The sequence below is a fragment of the Geotrypetes seraphini genome, chromosome 3, assembly GCF_902459505.1.
Source record: "Geotrypetes seraphini chromosome 3, aGeoSer1.1, whole genome shotgun sequence".
Lineage (NCBI taxonomy): Eukaryota > Metazoa > Chordata > Amphibia > Gymnophiona > Dermophiidae > Geotrypetes > Geotrypetes seraphini.
In genome coordinates, this window is record NC_047086.1 from 349,154,037 (window position 1) to 349,171,469 (window position 17,433).

At 46.5% G+C, this 17,433-nt stretch overlaps 1 protein-coding gene across 4 annotated transcripts in view; it reads left to right on the forward strand.

Moving 5' to 3' along the window:
- TATDN3 (TatD DNase domain containing 3) overlaps window positions 1-17,433 on the forward strand; it is a 33,526-nt gene that overhangs the window by 2,987 nt on the left and 13,106 nt on the right. For all 4 annotated transcript variants that reach the window (XM_033938472.1, XM_033938473.1, XM_033938474.1 and 1 more), the window contains exons 3-5: window positions 1,850-1,923; window positions 5,501-5,585; window positions 9,866-9,928. In XM_033938472.1, the coding sequence (XP_033794363.1) occupies window positions 1,850-1,923; window positions 5,501-5,585; window positions 9,866-9,928 (222 nt within the window). The remainder of the gene's footprint in view (window positions 1-1,849; window positions 1,924-5,500; window positions 5,586-9,865; window positions 9,929-17,433) is intronic.

The following is a 17,433-nucleotide window of genomic DNA, read 5'->3' on the forward strand; positions in this document are numbered from 1 at the left end:
GGGCGATTAATGCGAAGGTCTGCTTCCAGATCATGAGAAAATGTATACATCACTACTGGTTTCAGAGCTCATGTACTGAAAGTTTTCTTATTGATAACCTGCCAGTAAAAGGGAGTTACAGCCCCCTTTGGCCCTAGGAGCAAGAGCAGGCTGCCTCTCTAGCTGCTTTTTCACTAAGGCAGTTGCGAGAATAATTTAGGATGGCTTGCCCATGCCGGCTCCAATCCCAAAGTGCAACTTCCAATTGCACTCTCACGAGACTATTGCTGGAAGTCACAGCAGCCATTTTCACTATGAAGATGGCATGAGCAGGAGCGTGTGGGGATTACTCCTGCCCCAACTCACCACTAGACCACCATGGCTGTATGGTAGGCCTTGGGGGAGGAGGGGGTCTACAGGTAAGTCAGGGAGGGAGGGGTTTCATCTCTTTGGCAGAAGTAAGGAAGTGGGAATGTTTTCCATTTCAAGAAGGGATGGTGGTGGTGGTGGCAGTAGTGGAGGAGAGTTACCATGGTGAGGAGGGGTAGGGGGAGGAAGGGTATGGGAGGAATGCTGGACAGCAGGAGGAAGGCAGGGTAGGCCTGACTATAAACCGAGATGTAATTTTTTAATGCCTTTTTTGGCCAAAAATATCAGTTTATATTTGAGTATATACAGTACTTAAGACTTGTTGTTTAAACCCTCCTTTCACCCTGGAATTCTATTCAGTTACCACTGACTATCCTACTGCGGCTTCTCCATCATCCACACTGCTTGCTAGCTTCCTGCTCCTCTCCCTCTTTCTTGGAAGAATATGCTCTTAAGAAGGTTTAGAATAAGATTCACTATTCGTCCAGGAAGCTTGGTGCCGGCTCCTACCTTTTCCTGCTTTCTACAGTCGTAGCAGGAGCAACAACAAAGGCTCTTTAACACCAGCTTGGCCAGTTTCCACAAGAAACACTCTCTCTCTCTCTGCACTCAGCCAATGCCCAAACCATAGGAGACATTTTGAAGCACCTTCCCCATACCAACCTGCTCTACCTGAGACCTCTAGCTGTGAGAATTGCTCCCTTATGATGTAAACTGATCCCACCTTGTGCATCCTAGGATGCACTGTGAGGGACATCACTCTTGCCTTGTTTGAGGTATGGGGTCAGGGGGCTAGGCTTGGGGCTGGAGGGGAGGGGCCTCACTAGATTCCTAGTGATTTTTTTGGACTTGGAGGGAAGGAGACTACCAGGGAATTTGTGTGTGGGGGGGAAGTTGGAGTGTTAGGGGAGGGGGGCCACTAGACTACCAGGGCATTTTTTTCAATTTTAGGAGGAGGAGGAGGAGGAGTATCATGTATGTGGGGGTGGTATGGGTGTCACTAGACACCAAGGATATGTTTTATGGGGCAGGAAGTGATGTCAGGTTAGGGGATGCTTGCCGCAGCATGCTCGTGTGGTTTTCTTTCATGTCAACCCTTCCTGTTAATGCCAGTGCCAATCACCATTCAGGCACTGGCAGGAGAATTGACATTTAGCAGTGAGTCTGTGAATTACTGCTGTGGTAATTTGCACGCTCGTTTATTAGAGCATGTCACGGCATTTTGGAGGAGGGGGCATTAATTTTGCTGTAGAATGAAGATTTTACTGCAAGGCTTTGTGCAGCCCCTCAGTAACCCAGGCCACTATGAATTAGTAGTCTGAATACCCCCAGGCAACACCCAGCAAGCGCAAGAAATCAGGGGATTGTAGGACAGATTCTGAGCGCACATCACCTATATGTAGTGCTTCCACCTTTGGTGTCATGATAATCACCGAAAGCAAATCATCAGCATTACTGGTGATTAATATACTCGAGCTAATGGTTCTATTCTCTTTTGCAGGCTAACATTGTTGCTCTTGTAGCAGTTGCTGAGCACACAGAAGAATTTGAGAAAATAATACAGCTTTCAGAAAGGTATTTAGGGTATGGGTGTATTTTGTATAGCTCATGTTTGGTGAGAAAGCAACCAAGAGTTAACCTGCTGCAAAGCAACAAAGATGAGTGAAATTGTGTGATCTAGAGCCAAGCCCATTCTCCAGGTATTCACTAATGAACAGATCACAAACTCAAAGTGGGTGAGCAAAATCTGGAAAATTTGGGCATAAATAACAGACAGCTGGAGCTACAAACAAGTACCGTATTTTCGCGGATATAACGCGCACCCGTGTAAAACGCGCACACGGGTATAGCGCGCAGAAACCACAATATTATGTATAAAAACTTTTGTATACCGCGCTCACGGGTATAACGCGCATGCTGCCCGACTGTCCTTTCGCCCGCCCCGACTCTCCTCTGGCCACCCCGACTCTCCTTTCGCCCGCCCCGACTCTCCTCTGGCCACCCCGACTCTCCTTTCGCCCGCCCCGACTCTCCTCTGGCCACCCCGACTCTCTTTTCGCCCTCCCCGACTCTCCGTGCGCTGTCCCGACTCTCCGTTTACCCGCCCTGCCCTGCCCCCCCCCCCCGGCAGGACCACTCGCACCCCCACCCCGAAGGACCGCCGACTCCCCGACAATATCGGGCCAGAAGGGAGCCCAAACCCTCCTGGCCACGGCGACCCCCTACCCCCACCCCGCCCGACGCCCGATTCACCCCCCCCCAGCAGGACCGCTCGCACCCCCACCCCGAACGACCGCTCGCACGCGCTCCCACCCGCACCCGCGATCGGAGCAAGAGGGAGCCCAAGCCCTCTTGCCCGGCCGACTCCCCGACAATATCGGGCCAGGAGGGAGCCCAAACCCTCCTGGCCACGGCGACCCCCTACCCCCACCCCGCACTACATTACGGGCAGGAGGGATCCCAGGCCCTCCTGCCCTCGACGCAAACCCCCCTCCCTCCCTCCAACAACCGCCCCCCCCAAGAACCTCCGACCGCCCCCCCAGCCGACCCGCGACCCCCCTGGCCGACCCCCACGACACCCCCACCCCCCTTCCCCGTACCTTTGCTAGTTGGCCGGACAGACGGGAGCCAAACCCGCCTGTCCGGCAGGCAGCCAACGACGGAATGAGGCCGGATTGGCCCATCCATCCCAAAGCTCCGCCTACTGGTGGGGCCTAAGGCGCGTGGGCCACTCAGAATAGGCCCTGGAGCCTTAGGTCCCACCTGGGGGCGCGGCCTGAGGCACATGGTCGGGTTGGGCCCATGTGTCTCAGGCCACGCCCCCAGGTGGGACCTAAGGCTCCAGGGCCTATTCTGATTGGCCCACGCGCCTTAGGCCCCACCAGTAGGCGGAGCTTTGGGACGGATGGGCCAATCCGGCCTCATTCCGTCGTTGGCTGCCTGCCGGACAGGCGGGTTTGGCTCCCGTCTGTCCGGCCAACTAGCAAAGGTACGGGGAAGGAGGGTGGGGGTGTCGTGGGGGTCGGCCAGGGGGGTCGCGGGTCGGCTGGGGGGGCGGTCGGAGGTTCTTGGGGGGGGGCGGTCGTTGGAGGGAGGGAGGGGGGTTTGCGTCGAGGGCAGGAGGGCCTGGGATCCCTCCTGCCCGTAATGTAGTGCGGGGTGGGGGTAGGGGGTCGCCGTGGCCAGGAGGGTTTGGGCTCCCTCCTGGCCCGATATTGTCGGGGAGTCGGCCGGGCAAGAGGGCTTGGGCTCCCTCTTGCTCCGATCGCGGGTGCGGGTGGGAGCACGTGCGAGCGGTCGTTCGGGGTGGGGGTGCGAGCGGTCCTGCTGGGGGGGGTGAATCGGGCGTCGGGCGGGGTGGGAACTATGTAGAAAAACTTTTGTATACCGCGCTCACGCGTATAACGCGCGAGGGGTATGCGCGGTAGGTAAAAACGCGTATAACGCGCGCGTTATATCCGCGAAAATACGGTACACACTAATGTCAATAACACGTTTAGCACATTCTATTTTATACAGTGGGACCTAGGGCTCCTTTTACAAAGGTGCGTTAGGGCCTTAACGCGCGGAATAGCGCACGCTAGACTGTAACGCCAGCATTGAGCTGGCGTTAGTTATAGAAGCTTAGCGCGAGTATAGCGCGTGCTAAAATGCTGCATGCGCTAAAAACGCTAGTGCACCTTAGCAAAAGGAGCCCCTAGTTACCAATAATGAATGCCAATGACGTTAGCACTATAGCGCACATTAGTAACTGTAACTGAAAGTCCTCCAACACGTCCTAGTAGCTAGAATAGATCGAAATTGGTAAATTATTTGTAAAACCTGGGGGTCAAACAAAATTTCTAGGAGCCAGGGAGACATGGTTATTTTTCTAATAAAGGTTTTTATTTATTATATTTTTATTGCTTTGTTGATTTTTTTATGCTTGTTTTGCCTGTCTCTGTTCTCCCCTTCATCCTTCCAAACTCCTTCACTTTCTGGCCCTTAAGCCTTGCTTTCTCCTTCTATCATCCAGATCTTCTCTTCTATGTAGCCCAATGTCAGGGAAGTTGGGCTACAGTGGTTCCTCTTGTATCCAGGTCAGTGCATAGTGTCAGATTTTAGGGAACTAGATGATCTGGAGCCAGGGATTTTTCCAGTCCTACAATAGATGCTATTCAGGTTCTTTATAAACTGCCCTATACATAAAATTTAAGAGCAGTTTGCGACCAAATGCTTAAAATGCAAAAATATATAATAATTGGATAATAATAATATAAATTCAAAAGTCAGTGATAGCAGATGATAATCATGATGGTAATAGGAGATAGGACTACCTTATGTTCTGTAATATATGCTAGTAACCATCAAGATGAGACCAAGGATTTTTGATTTCCTAGGCCATGTGTTTATGTGTCCTCTCCTTGACAGGGGTGGCTTGAGGTCCTACCACTCCAGTGTAGCCTAACATCTCCCCTTCCCCTTTGTGCCCTCCATCAAAATGTCCAGCCTTTCCCCTTCATCTCCCTACCAATCTCCCAAGATGTCCAGCATCGCACCTCCCCTTCTCTACCTCCCTCTAGAGAGACTAGTAACTCATCACCTGTCATCCTCTCCCCCTCTAGTTTAGCAATATCATCTGTCCTTCCTTGCCTAAATTCCACCCTTGTCCAGCATCTCCCCCTCTTTTTTCCTATCCCCCTGCCAAACCTCCTACCATGTTCTGCCTCTTCCAGACCTGAAACTGCATAAAGATTGCACCCTTTAAGCACAAACCTATGCTCAAGAGCTGCCATGTCCTGTCCCCTGTCTTCATCCAACACACATTTCTTGTTGGAGGGGGTCGGGACATTGTAGCACTTGAGCATAGGCCTGTGCTTAAAGGGCTCAGCACCTATTTACCAGTATTTTTGCCACTTTAGGCTCAGAAGTGTAAGGTAAGACTGTGAAGGCAGCAGCAGGAGGCCTAGAAGGAGAAAAGGAAGGGCATCTATAGCAGTCTGCAAATGTGACCATTTCATTTCTGATGTCACTTGGCTCAGAAGGGCTGAATTTGCATTTAGTGTAGTGACCAGGCTTGCTATGCAGCACATCCCTGAACAGCTATCTTTTCAATGAAGTGAAAAAAAAAGACTTTATACCTTTCCTTTCTATATTTGTGCCACATTTATAGGTTCTCTGGCTTTGTTATGCCATGTTTGGGAGTTCATCCAGTGCAAGATGTTTCATCAAAGGAGCAACGCAGTGCTACATTAGAGGTAAAACAAATTGCTTTTGGCAAAATTAGTACCAAAGGATCTTTTCAACAGATACAGAAGCATCTGGAGAATAAACAAGACACTGATTAAATTATCTTAGAATGGATTGACTATTTGTGTTTAATCCTTGCTGCTTCAACTGCAAATGGATTTCCCCCTCAGAGCTATCTGTGCCCTCCTACCTTCTGCCTGTGTCCTCTTTTTCTATTCCTTTTTTTTTGTAATTTCTTTATTATGTTTTCAGTAATACAATGGCAAAAATATGAGCATCAGCAAGTAATGAGTATACATCAACATTAACTTTTTCCTTCCATACCCCCCTCAATACCCATCCCCTAATAGAAGTATGGTGCAGTATACAGCAGAAATAAAGGAAGGAGCAAGGGGCAAAGCTCCAAAGCTCACCCCCTGTTGCCAGTTCTCCAGTTCTCATAAACGTCCCATATTTTATGATAGGGGAGCAATGCATGTCGTCTGGTTGCAGTCAATTTACACATCAATTGTACATAGTCCATCCTGTGGAGGAAATGATGTTGTTTAGGTATCTTGGGCAAACGCCAATTCCATGCAAGTGCTAAACGTGCAATAATGAAGACAAACGCAGCTAAGCGATGTTCCTGCACGGAATAGCCTCTTTTTCTATTCTTCGTCTTTTTCTTTTCTTTTTATCTTTGGGTTTTTTTTTTATCAATCTTTGTTTTTTATCAATCTGTTTGCATTGCTTCTTGTAGCTATAAGTTTTTCATTCCTTATTTTCACTTTGTGAACCGCTTTGACATTGCTGATACAGGCAGTAGGCCATCTTTAATAAGCCAAAGTGAATGAACACAGTAAATCATGGAAAAAAAGACCAAATTGGCCTAACCAGTCTGCCCAAGTTGAGATCTTCCACTTGAGATTAGTGTTTGTTAGTGCAGTTAGCTTAACAGGGTTTAAAAAAGAGTTGGATCATTTCCATTAGCCATTATTATGATGAACTTGGGAAAATCCACAGCTTATTTCTAGCATAAGCACCATAAAATCTATTTTATTCTCTTATGATCTTGCTAGGTACTTGGATTGCTGGAGACAAAATACTGGGCTTGATGGACCTTTGGTCTGCCTCAGTATGGCACCTCTTATGTTTTAATGAGATAGAAGAACATATTAGTCTGCATATGCAGCCTAACACCAGTTCCCCCCACCATTTCCATGTTGCCTTGTACCTGATTTCTCAACCCTTTTTCCCCACTGTCCTACTAAAAGCAATACTAAATCCAGCACCCATGTCCCTTTTCTTAGCTCATTGGGAAGTTTTCTAATAATCCTCACAGTTATCAAAACTAGTGAAGCCATCAACCAAAACATCCTGCTTATTGAAGTTTAGTTTTGAACTCTGGTCACTCCGTGCATATTATAATACTGCAGTCACTTCCTGACTTGTATCACTATTGTTAGGGTGGTAACTGCAGCTCCTTCCAAGCCAAGTGATCAAAAGGGTAGCAGGCAATCTCACCGCTCAAAGAAGGAACATCCTAATGGTTAGTGCTGTGGCCTGAGATCCTGGGGAACTGGGTTCAATTCCTACTGCATTTTCTTGTGACCCTGGGCAAGTGACTTAACCCTCCATTGTCCCAGGTACAATTTAAAAAAAAAAAAAAAGCTTAGATTGTGATTATACTGGGGACAGAAAAAGTACCTGCATATAATAATAATAATTTTATTTCTTATATACCGCTGTACCGTGAGGTTCTAAGCGGTTTACAGTATAAACAGAAGAAATGCAATAAGTAAGATTAATTAAGATGAAGAGAAAGTACTTAGAGTTCCCTGACTGTCCCAAAGGCTCACATTCTTGCTATATATATAATATATATAATGTGTTCAGCACTGCGTACGTCAAGTAGCACCATAGAAATGATTAGTAGTAATAGTGAGGAGAGTGTAGTGCAGTGGTTAAAGCTACAGCCTCAGCACCCTGAGGCTGTGGGTTCAAACCCATGCTGCTCTTTGTGACCCTGGACAAGTCACTTAATCCCCCTGTTGCCCCAGGTACATTAGATAGATTGTAGGCCCCCAGGACAGACAGGGGGAAATGCTTGAGTACCTGAATAAATTAATGTAAACCGTTCTGAGCTCTCCTGGGAGAATGGTATAGAAACTGTAATAAATAAAAAGTAGTAGTAAGATCATAAGTGTGCAGAGTGCGATCTTGGATTCAGAGAGAGAAAGTTCAGGTATTTCTAAGGTACTGAGTTTCCAGAGCCAAGCAAATGCTTGGCTGCAGCAATCAGTTTTCAGAGCCCAGACACAAAACTTTGGAATAGTTACCGTATTTTTCGCTCCATAATACGCACTTTTTCTACCCCCATAAACGAGGTAGAAATAAGGGTGCTCCTTAAGGAGCAAATATTTAAAAAATCTGTACCTTTTTTTCCCATCCTGGCTCCCAACATGCTTTCTGCGCTCCTGCCTTGGTTCCCCTGCTCTTTTTCAGCAGCGGCAGAGCAGTGCATGAGGCAGGCATGTGCTTTTTGCGGGCCTGCCTGGCCCTGCGCTGCACTCCAAATGGCTGCCGTCAGTTCTCACGAGTTGTGCGAGAACTGATGGCAGCCATTCGGAGTGCAGCGCGGGACCAAGCAGGCATGCAAAAAGTGCGTGCCTGTGTCGTAAACCACGGTGCCGGTGCCGGAAAAGAGCTGGTGAGTGAAGTGCCTTCATCCTTGAAAGTTCCTAGCCACCTGTATCCAGCGTTCTTCCTTCGGCAAACAGGGGCAAGTTGCGAAGACGGGACGCCGGCAGCAATATGCCTCCGTCCTTGCAGGCACATGCATCGATGGCCGAGATAGCGTGGGGAGCGACAGTGAGGTTTGGGAGCTCCGGTGGCATGAGTGTGTCGGGAGCGTGAGTCAGGTGCACCACATCATTATGCCCAGTGAAGTGCCTCCATTCTCGGGAGTGCCCAGCCACCTATGTCTAGCATTTTTGTTTTTTCATCGGCAGAGTTGCAGCAGCGATCCGGATCAGTAAGTACAGAAAAGCGGGGCGGGGAGGGGGGATAAGTTGGACATAGGCCTGCAGCTCTGGGAATGGAGTAAGGCTGAAGCCGCCACATGGCAGCAGCCTTTCCTTATTTCGTGTTGACTGATTAGATGGAAGGCTACCTGGCTTGGGGTTGGCTGGCTGGCTGGCTGCCTTGGGGCTGGGGGTTGGCTGGCTTGGAGCTGGCTGGTTGGCTGCCACTAGACATGCCTACCATTAGATGTGCCTACCACTAGACGTGTCCTGTACCCTGTCCCAGCCTAACACTAGACCACCAGAGGGGGGACAGGGTATAGGGCACACCATTTGGTTCAGAATTTTTTTTTCTTGGTTTTTCCTCCTCTACAGGTAGGTGCATCTTATGGTCAGGAGTGTCTTTTATGGAGCAAAAAATACGGTACATATAGGATCATAGCTATGGCCTATTGGCCCATGTAGTTGTAATGCATAGGAAATATTGACTAAAAAATGACCCTTGCTTTGCTATAAAGGATCTATTGTAAATTGTGTGGTTTTGATTGGTGAGATATGCATGCAGCTGAAAAATGAAAACATAGGGCATGCCCAGACCTAACATACATTCAGCCCTTTCTACAGAGAGAGAAGCACAACTTCAGTAAGGATTTGCTTTGTGTGTATCAGAGTAAGACAAGCAGCATTTTCTGGTGCTTATTATTAACCTATACAGTGCTCTGGTGCTGATTGGCCAGTGAATACTTTCCCCCCATCATGAACTTGTAGGGAAGGCCTTTGAAATATCTCCTCTTCTCCAAACACCACCTTCTGCTGGCAGGTTCTTCATAGTAAGCCCAGTAGCAGTGCAGCATTTATTTTTTAATCTGAACTTTATCATGTATTTGGAAGATATAATTAAACTCCACCTAGTCCAAAGAATTGTTCCCAGAATGTAATAGTACATTAAACAGTACAATTGACATTTAGTATGAGAAGCAGAAAGCACAATTGAAGGTAGATTCTTAGAGGAAGAAGATGCAGCATTATAACAGCAGCCTATTGTTACCTTCTATGTTCTGTTAAAAGGTTTATTAGTACTAAGGAAGACAGATAAAATGTGTGGCAAGGGACTTTCTTTTCAGGGACTCCTAACTGGGGCCATTTTTTGGCTTCCTCCCATCCCCTTGTTTATACACTGTTGGTGTTCCTTTCCCTATTGCCAGGCACTATGTTGCCATTGCTGGTCCAGGCCAGCTGGCTGGGCCTTTCATTTCTGCTGTGGTATTATTTGTTTCTTTCTGCAGGACCTGGCTGCTGCATTACCCCTCATAGAACACTACAAAGATAAATTGTTGGCAGTGGGTGAGGTAAGCAGTAGTTCCTGACTTTATATCATGTTCAAGAAGAGTTAATGGACAGTTATGTACTTGCTAATCCCTTACTACTAGCCCCATACCAGGCTGGACCAGATGTGGTTATAACATCAACTGCTGGAGTAAGACTGGCATGCCAGAAGAGCTTTGGACTCCCTCCCAACAGGTCTTTAGGAACCAGTGACATGTTAAGTATTTACCAGTTCGTCATTGGACCATTATTCTTATTTCTTTTGCTTATTAAACTTTTTCTGCAATTTAACTTTTAAATATATGTACTAGAAAAGTACTTAGCTGAATGGTCTGCTCTCAGGGATGTTTCGCCAACATGGATCTTTAATGATAGCTATGCTCTAGGAAATATGGCTGTAAGCATTTAGGGATGTAAGTCTTGAAAAAACTAGTGGGGTAAATATGTTGGCGAAATATCCCTGAGAGCAGACCATTCAGCTAAGTACTTTTCTAGTACATATCTTTACAAGTTAAATTGCAGAAAAAGTTTAATAAGCAAAAGTAAGAAATAAGAATAATGGTCTGATGACAAGCTGACACTTAAAGCCTTGAACAGTGAGAGCTTATTGAGTTCAAGGTGGTGCCGCTGAGGACCGGGGTGATTCGATATATGGGAGACATAACGGCTGTGGTTTACATACTGCTTCTTAGGCTCAAGTATTTACCAGTATGTTACCAGTAACACATCACACTGAGGGGTGAATTTAGGGTGGTGCGAGCAGGGCAGTGATAAGAGATACCACATAGAGCCCCAAGGTGGCTCTAGCATCAGGAAGAAGAGAGAGAGAGAGTGAGAGCCTACATGGACCTAAAAGTAAATCCCTTTCCCTGCCCCAGTCTAATCCTTCCTATCATTGGTATGAGTTAAATGCTTGCCTCAGGATAGCCCATAACCTCTCCAGCTTTGCCATAATTGTTCTTAACCTTTCCATATCGCCCCTACTACCTTCACAAAAAAAAGTGGTGAACAAAGTTGCAAGAAGGCCCTTTACCTCCACTGGAATAGCAAGGGGGCAGGGAGACATCACCATTTCCATGGGAGCCAAGAGTTGTTACTGACATTCCCACCCTGGGTCTACCCACTCCAGAGGCAACCCCAATCACACTAAAGGATACAGGATGGGTTAGTAATGGATGATTAAAACTACCTTGGGATTTACTATTTGTAATCTTTTCCTTTGTGAAAGCAATTCCTTTGGTTTAAATGATAGTCTCCCTAAATGTGGGCTGGATGGAAATTGATTGGTTGTTTATACTGTTCTTAGTTGTATATTTCTTTGTCGTATTCCATTCTTGTATTCTGTATAAAGAATTTTTTGTGAAAATTACAATAATAAAAAAAAACTACCTTGGGCTCTGAACTAGAGTTGCGCGGGGACAGAAATCCCACCCGTCCCCGAGAGGAATCCCTCCGTCCCCACGAGGAATCCCCTCCATCCCCACCCGTCCCCGTGAGGAATCCCCTCCGTCCCTGCCCGTCCCTATAAACTTCAGAAATAGTTATTTCATTTAATTATGCTACTGAATTAAAGGCTCTGGTAGATACCCATTTACAAATAAGCAAAGACACTTTATTAATTTGGAAATATTAATTGGGAAGAATACATACTTTGTAAACGGGTTTCTACCAGAGCCTCTAATGTAAATATAAATACTCAGCTGATGAGGACCCCTAAGCTGTCAGCTGAGGACTTCCTCTGCAGTTGGCCGGGGGTCCCTTTTGCCAAGTTTGGCAGGCAGTAGTAGTGTCCCTGAGTCACAGATGCTGGCATCTCAGTGGCTCATGGATGCTGCCAGCGACTACTGCGCTTGGTGGAGGGGAGTTCTGGCCATCACTGCTGGCGGTGCTTGGGGATCCCTACCAGCCACAGCAAGGGTCAGCAAGTACTTCAACACTGTAGAAATAAAACCAGAAATGCATTTCCTTTACTTTTGAACACAATACAAAGACATCTGCTATATACATTTCCCAAAGCTAACATATTTTAGTCAATAAATTCTGTTTTTTACCTTTGTTATCTGGAGACTTATTTTTCCATCAAGTTGGTCCCAATTTCTTTTTTCTGCTTTCCCATCTTCTGTAAATTCTTCTGTTGCTGTCCATTGGTTCCTCCTATAATGGTCCAGCATTTATCCCTCTCTCATCCCCCGGACCATGTTCAGCATCTTTCGCCCCTGCTCACCAACCCAATGCCCAACATTTCTACAGCACCATGCCACATCTCTCCCTCCATTCCCTTCACCACTATGTCCAACATTCCTCCCTCTTGCATCCCTTTCATTCTGTCCCACTGTTCCCTTTCCATCACATTTCTCCCTCTCATCTGTACCTCACTCCCTCCCTATGACCAAAAATTCTCCTTTCTTCCATTCCCCATGTACACAATCATTTCTCTTTCCCTCTCACTGACACACCCACACCCAATTCTCCCTCCCCCACCTCAGCATCTCTTTCTCTACCTTCCTTCATCCTCTCTCCCAAGTTCATGCCTTGAAGTTCTGTGTCCAAAACACACTCCCTCCCCCCCTTCTGTGTCCAGCGTTTGCCTCCCACATTTGACCCCCTTCTGTATCCCGCTTTGCATCCAGATAACAGCAAGGGTTGGAGGCAGCTTGAGCCTACAGCACGAACATGTAGCCGACCAGAAGTCTTCCACCGACATCAGAGCTGACGTCGGAGGAAAGGCTTTGCATCAGTCACGTGCAGCGTGCAGGGCCTATTTGGAAATACTGAGCGCCCATGAGCTTGTGTCCTGAAAACTTTCTTTGCATGGTGGATCCTTTTGGTTTCCACAAGCCACAGAGTTGAGGATTTCTCCCCCCCCCCCAAGTTTTTTTGTTTTTTTTTTGCAGTGATTTTTTGCTCCTATTCACCTGCCTTGCCTGTCCTCGGCGTCTGGCACCGTCCGGCCTCTCCACTGCTGCCCTTCCTGAACTGTTGGGTGGCTTGCCAGTTCCAAGGGGAAAGGGACATCTTCATCCAGGACCATGGCTTCTGCCAGCCCATCTCCATCCCCCTGTGCATGGACATTGCCTACAACCAGATCATCATGGCCCTATATATTGAGCATTTTTTCATAACTTGCATCACCAAAATAAAGCAGTAAAAGCCCAATCAAACCAAGTATGGTTGGGTTTCAGGCTAGCAGATTCTCTGGTGCCTTTTCAGTTACTGTTACCTGGTAATTAACTGGAACTTCTGGGACCCAATAACCAGGAGGATGTCTGCCTGGAGGTGCACCAGTTCTACCCACTGGTGAAGGTGCACTGCTAATCGGAGCTCATGTTTTTCCTCTGCTCCATGTACGCCCCGGTGTGCACGGTGCTGGAGCAGGCCATCCCACCGTGTTGGTCCATCTGCGAATGGGTGCGGCAGGGCTGCAAGGCTCTGAGGAACACTTTGGCTTCCAGTGGTCAAAACCATTCGGAAGACGGGGTGGGGGGGTGTAGACGCTGCTCTCCACCATCACTCCCCCACTCTACGTAGCGCCCTAGTACTCCACCTCTGACCAACCTTTCCACTGCTCACGAGTGCTTGGAGGAGAAGGACTGCATGGACCCCCATGAGCTGGCCAGAGGCGACAGCAACGTGTTCATCAGCCAGGAAGAAATCTGCCTTCTACCCTGCACGTGACTGACTGGAGCCTTCTCTCCGAAGCCAGTTCTGACGTTGGGGGTTAGACTTCCGGTCGGCTAGTATGTGTGCTGCAGGTAGGAAAAGAAGAGGAGTCTCTCTCCTCTCGCTCCCTCCAACCCCGTGGGATCCCCGTGACCCGAGTTGGCATCCCCATGGGATCCCCGTGACCCGAGGGGGCATCCCCATGGGATCTCTGCAACCCAAAGGGGGAACCCATTGGATCCCCGCAGGTCCCGTAGGATTCCCGTTGTCCCCATTCCCGTGCAGCTCTCTACTCTGAACCTCTTAGTCCTGTTAAGAATCTGTAATAGTGTATATATGGTTTACTTGCACCCTTTGTCCAGTCCTGTATGAAACCTCTTTAGGACTGGGCCTTGGGTAGCTCCTCTATTTACCCTTTTTAATCTGTTGCTGGGATAGGATAGTCCAGTCTGTGGTCTTCCAAAAAATGTATTAAATATTTAAGACATTTTACATTGGTAACCCTCTCTCACATATCATACTCTTAAGAACTATTATTTGGTTAAGCTGTCTTAACATTTACCAAAGACTCTTCTTTTCTCAGTACTAATGGTAAGCTATTCCATAATAATGGTGCCAAATAAAAAAAGCCACACAATCTCTAGTCAATGCGAGCCCTAGAAATATGAGGCATAATCATTCCGTTATTTGTTCCCCCTTTTAAGTACAGGCCGCGGCAGTAACAGCTCCGACCCTCATAGAATTCCTGTGAGCGTTGGAGCTGTTACCGCCACGGCTATCGCTAAAAACGGCGCTACGGTTTTATAAAAGGAGGGAGGGTTAATGATATTAGTAGCCAATTAGGAACATAAAGTATTGCCAGAGCAGCAGGATATGGAGTCTCCAATTCAAATAATGCTGTATGCGCCATAGTCAACCAATGGAATTTTAAACAGTCACATGTTCCCTAAAATGTACTCTACCTAGTAACCGAATAGCAGCATTATGTAAGGTTTGCAGATGTTCTAATTTTCCTGATAATATTCCTGCATAAAACAAATTTCCATAATCTAATTTGGATAACAAAAAAGCATGTAAGAGGGTATGTAAAGAATCCTCATCCAAAAAGCTCCTAATTGCCCTAAGTTGCCTCAGAACTCCAAACCCCTTTATAATTACTGCTGATATTTGTTCCTCAAAGTTTAATTGATAATCAATTAGAACCCCTAAATATCTAAAACTATCTACCAAATTGATACTACGTTGGTTCAATATCAATTTAAAGGGAGGTCTCGCCAAATCACCTGTGATACAACAGGCAATTGTCTTAGAAATATTCAATACCAAGTGATTATCTTGCAATTTTCCAGTAATTATCTAATCAATTCTGTAATGGACTCAGATCTAAAGTAGTGGGGGATGTCATCTGCCTATATATGGGTGCTTATTCCAGCCCTTTGTGTTAATCTAGCAATCTAGCTAAACTGCTCTGAACACTGGCAGTAGAGAGTCCTAGGGTAAGGCAGTTCCAGGTGTCATTCTGAGGACTTGAGGTGGCTGGGGTAGAGATGCTGTCCTCTGAGGGAATTAGATAGCCTCTCCCAGGGGAACAGGAAGCTACATTCCACTCATGGCAGAATTCTAGATTTTCATATCTGCACTTGCATTAAGACTCACTCATTAGGACAGTGAGAAAGGCTGTGGCAGCAGCTCAGATCAACATTCTTTGCACAGTTGTACTCTGGAGGAATGTGGCTTCATGAGACCCCAGCATCTCCCCAGTATAGGTCAATGGCCTGTACAGCTAATTCTCCTTCCATGCAGGAGAGCAAATTGAACCATAGACAAGCTTTTGTCTGCCTAAAGCCGAAAATGCTGAAAACTTCACTTTACTTCATACATATTTCAGCAGAGTAACAGAGAAACATGGGAACATGTTCCCCCCCCAAACACAATAAAACTGCTGTTGCATAGAATGAAACAAACAGGTAGTAGATAAGAAGAGCCAAAATTTCATATAAGGTAAGTGTCACCTAGCAGATGGTTCTATACCCATATGGTCTTGTATGGGGTAACACACCATTAAACTATAACATAGGAAAAGGCCTTGGATGTTGCACTGAATCTGCATATGGGGGAGGGGTGTATTCTGTATTATCTATTCAAGTGATGTCTGCTTTATGAATTATATGAAGAAAGAACACTAACCACTCTTATAAGTGTTTTTGAAGGACTGTGATATTTATTTATTTATTTTTTCATTCATTTTTTACTCTGACTTGGAGCGTGATCATTATTGCAACAGCTGCAATGACTGGAAGGTAAAACTCTTTATCAACACTAGGAGGGTGTCCACCTTCCTTGTAGAATTTCACATCTCTGAGCAACTTACAACTCCTTGATCACTCTCCATAGACAGGTCATTATCTCCAAGTGAGGTCAGTTTATATATTTTTCGACATAAGCTTTTTCAGACTCTCCCCCTTTTTCCAATAAATATTATCCCTGCAATTTCTGAAGGAAATTAATTTACGCCCAACTAATGGCAGTTAATTGTACAAATGCAGGCATTCTATAATACTGCATCTAAATTGTGGGAATGCCTCTGACCTCCCTATGCTTTTCCCATGGCCACATCCCTTTGGAGTTGCACACTATGGTCTAGATTCACTAACCTGCCCAATCGTGCCAGATCCACAGCCGATCCACGGCAGGCCGACAAATTCACAGAGGGTCAGCAAGCTAATGGGAGCATTCGGAGGAGCGCCCCCCATCGACCACATGGATCGCTAGTGAGCAATCCTGAAGCATGCGCAGACCATCTTCTTTGTCTGTAGATGGTCTGTGCATGCTTACAGAGCTCCGAGCTACTTTTCTGCTTTTTTTTTCTGTTTTTTTACTTTTTTATACTTCGGAAGCCCGTGATTTTAACCCACTTTAAACCCACGGGTTAAAACCACGGGCTCGCATTGTGGGGGGAGGGCAGGAGAGTCTGGAAGGCAGAGAGCCCTAGTTCGGGGTGGCAGAGAGTCGGAGAGGCAGAGAGCAGGTTGAGGCAGAGAGAGAGTCGGGGAGGCAGAGAGCAGGTTGCACCTTTAGGGGCAGAGAGCAGAGCAGCAGAGATGCAGGTGGCTTTTTTGATGGTTTGATGGGCTGCAGGGCTAGGATTTCAGGGCGAGGACAATCGAAAAGGATGTGAGCGACTGGTCCCCAGCAGTCGCTTCTTCTGTTGATCAGTCAGCCTAGTCAGTGTCCCAGATTTGTTTAGTGAATTGCTGCCTGCCTACTTTGCATGCCATTTCCCCTCATTTGCATGCATGGATTGGAATCGGATCGACACAGAGGTAGTGAATCAGGTCGGAGGAAAATCGGGTCACAAAGGGATTGCAAACCGATCGGTACATGATCGGTTTGCTTAGTGAATCTAGCCCTATGACATTTAGGTGCGCATGTTACAGAATAGAATGTAGGGCAGAGCCACACATTACTCCTAATGACTGCTAATTAATTGCTTGCTAATACCAATTATTGACTGTAATAATCAATTAAGCTATTTACTTTGGGTGCGGATCTTGGATCTGCATACAAAATTAAGTGCCAACTGTTGAACAGAGTTATGGTTCTAAACCCTACTCTTAGATGCACTAGAATAATGATAATTGTACAAATATTTCCAATCAAATATTGTTTATTAAAAATTAACAGAATAATCTTGTTTCAAAAGGCATTTGTACAATGGAGGCACATTACAGTCAGATTGTGTAAATGCAGCTTCTCTGACGGCCTCAAAATTCTATTCTGCTTTGTTTACTTATATACCTAATATATAATGACATTCCTCTACCTGGATATCATTGGTCAAGAATACTTGATACCATATAAGGCTTTT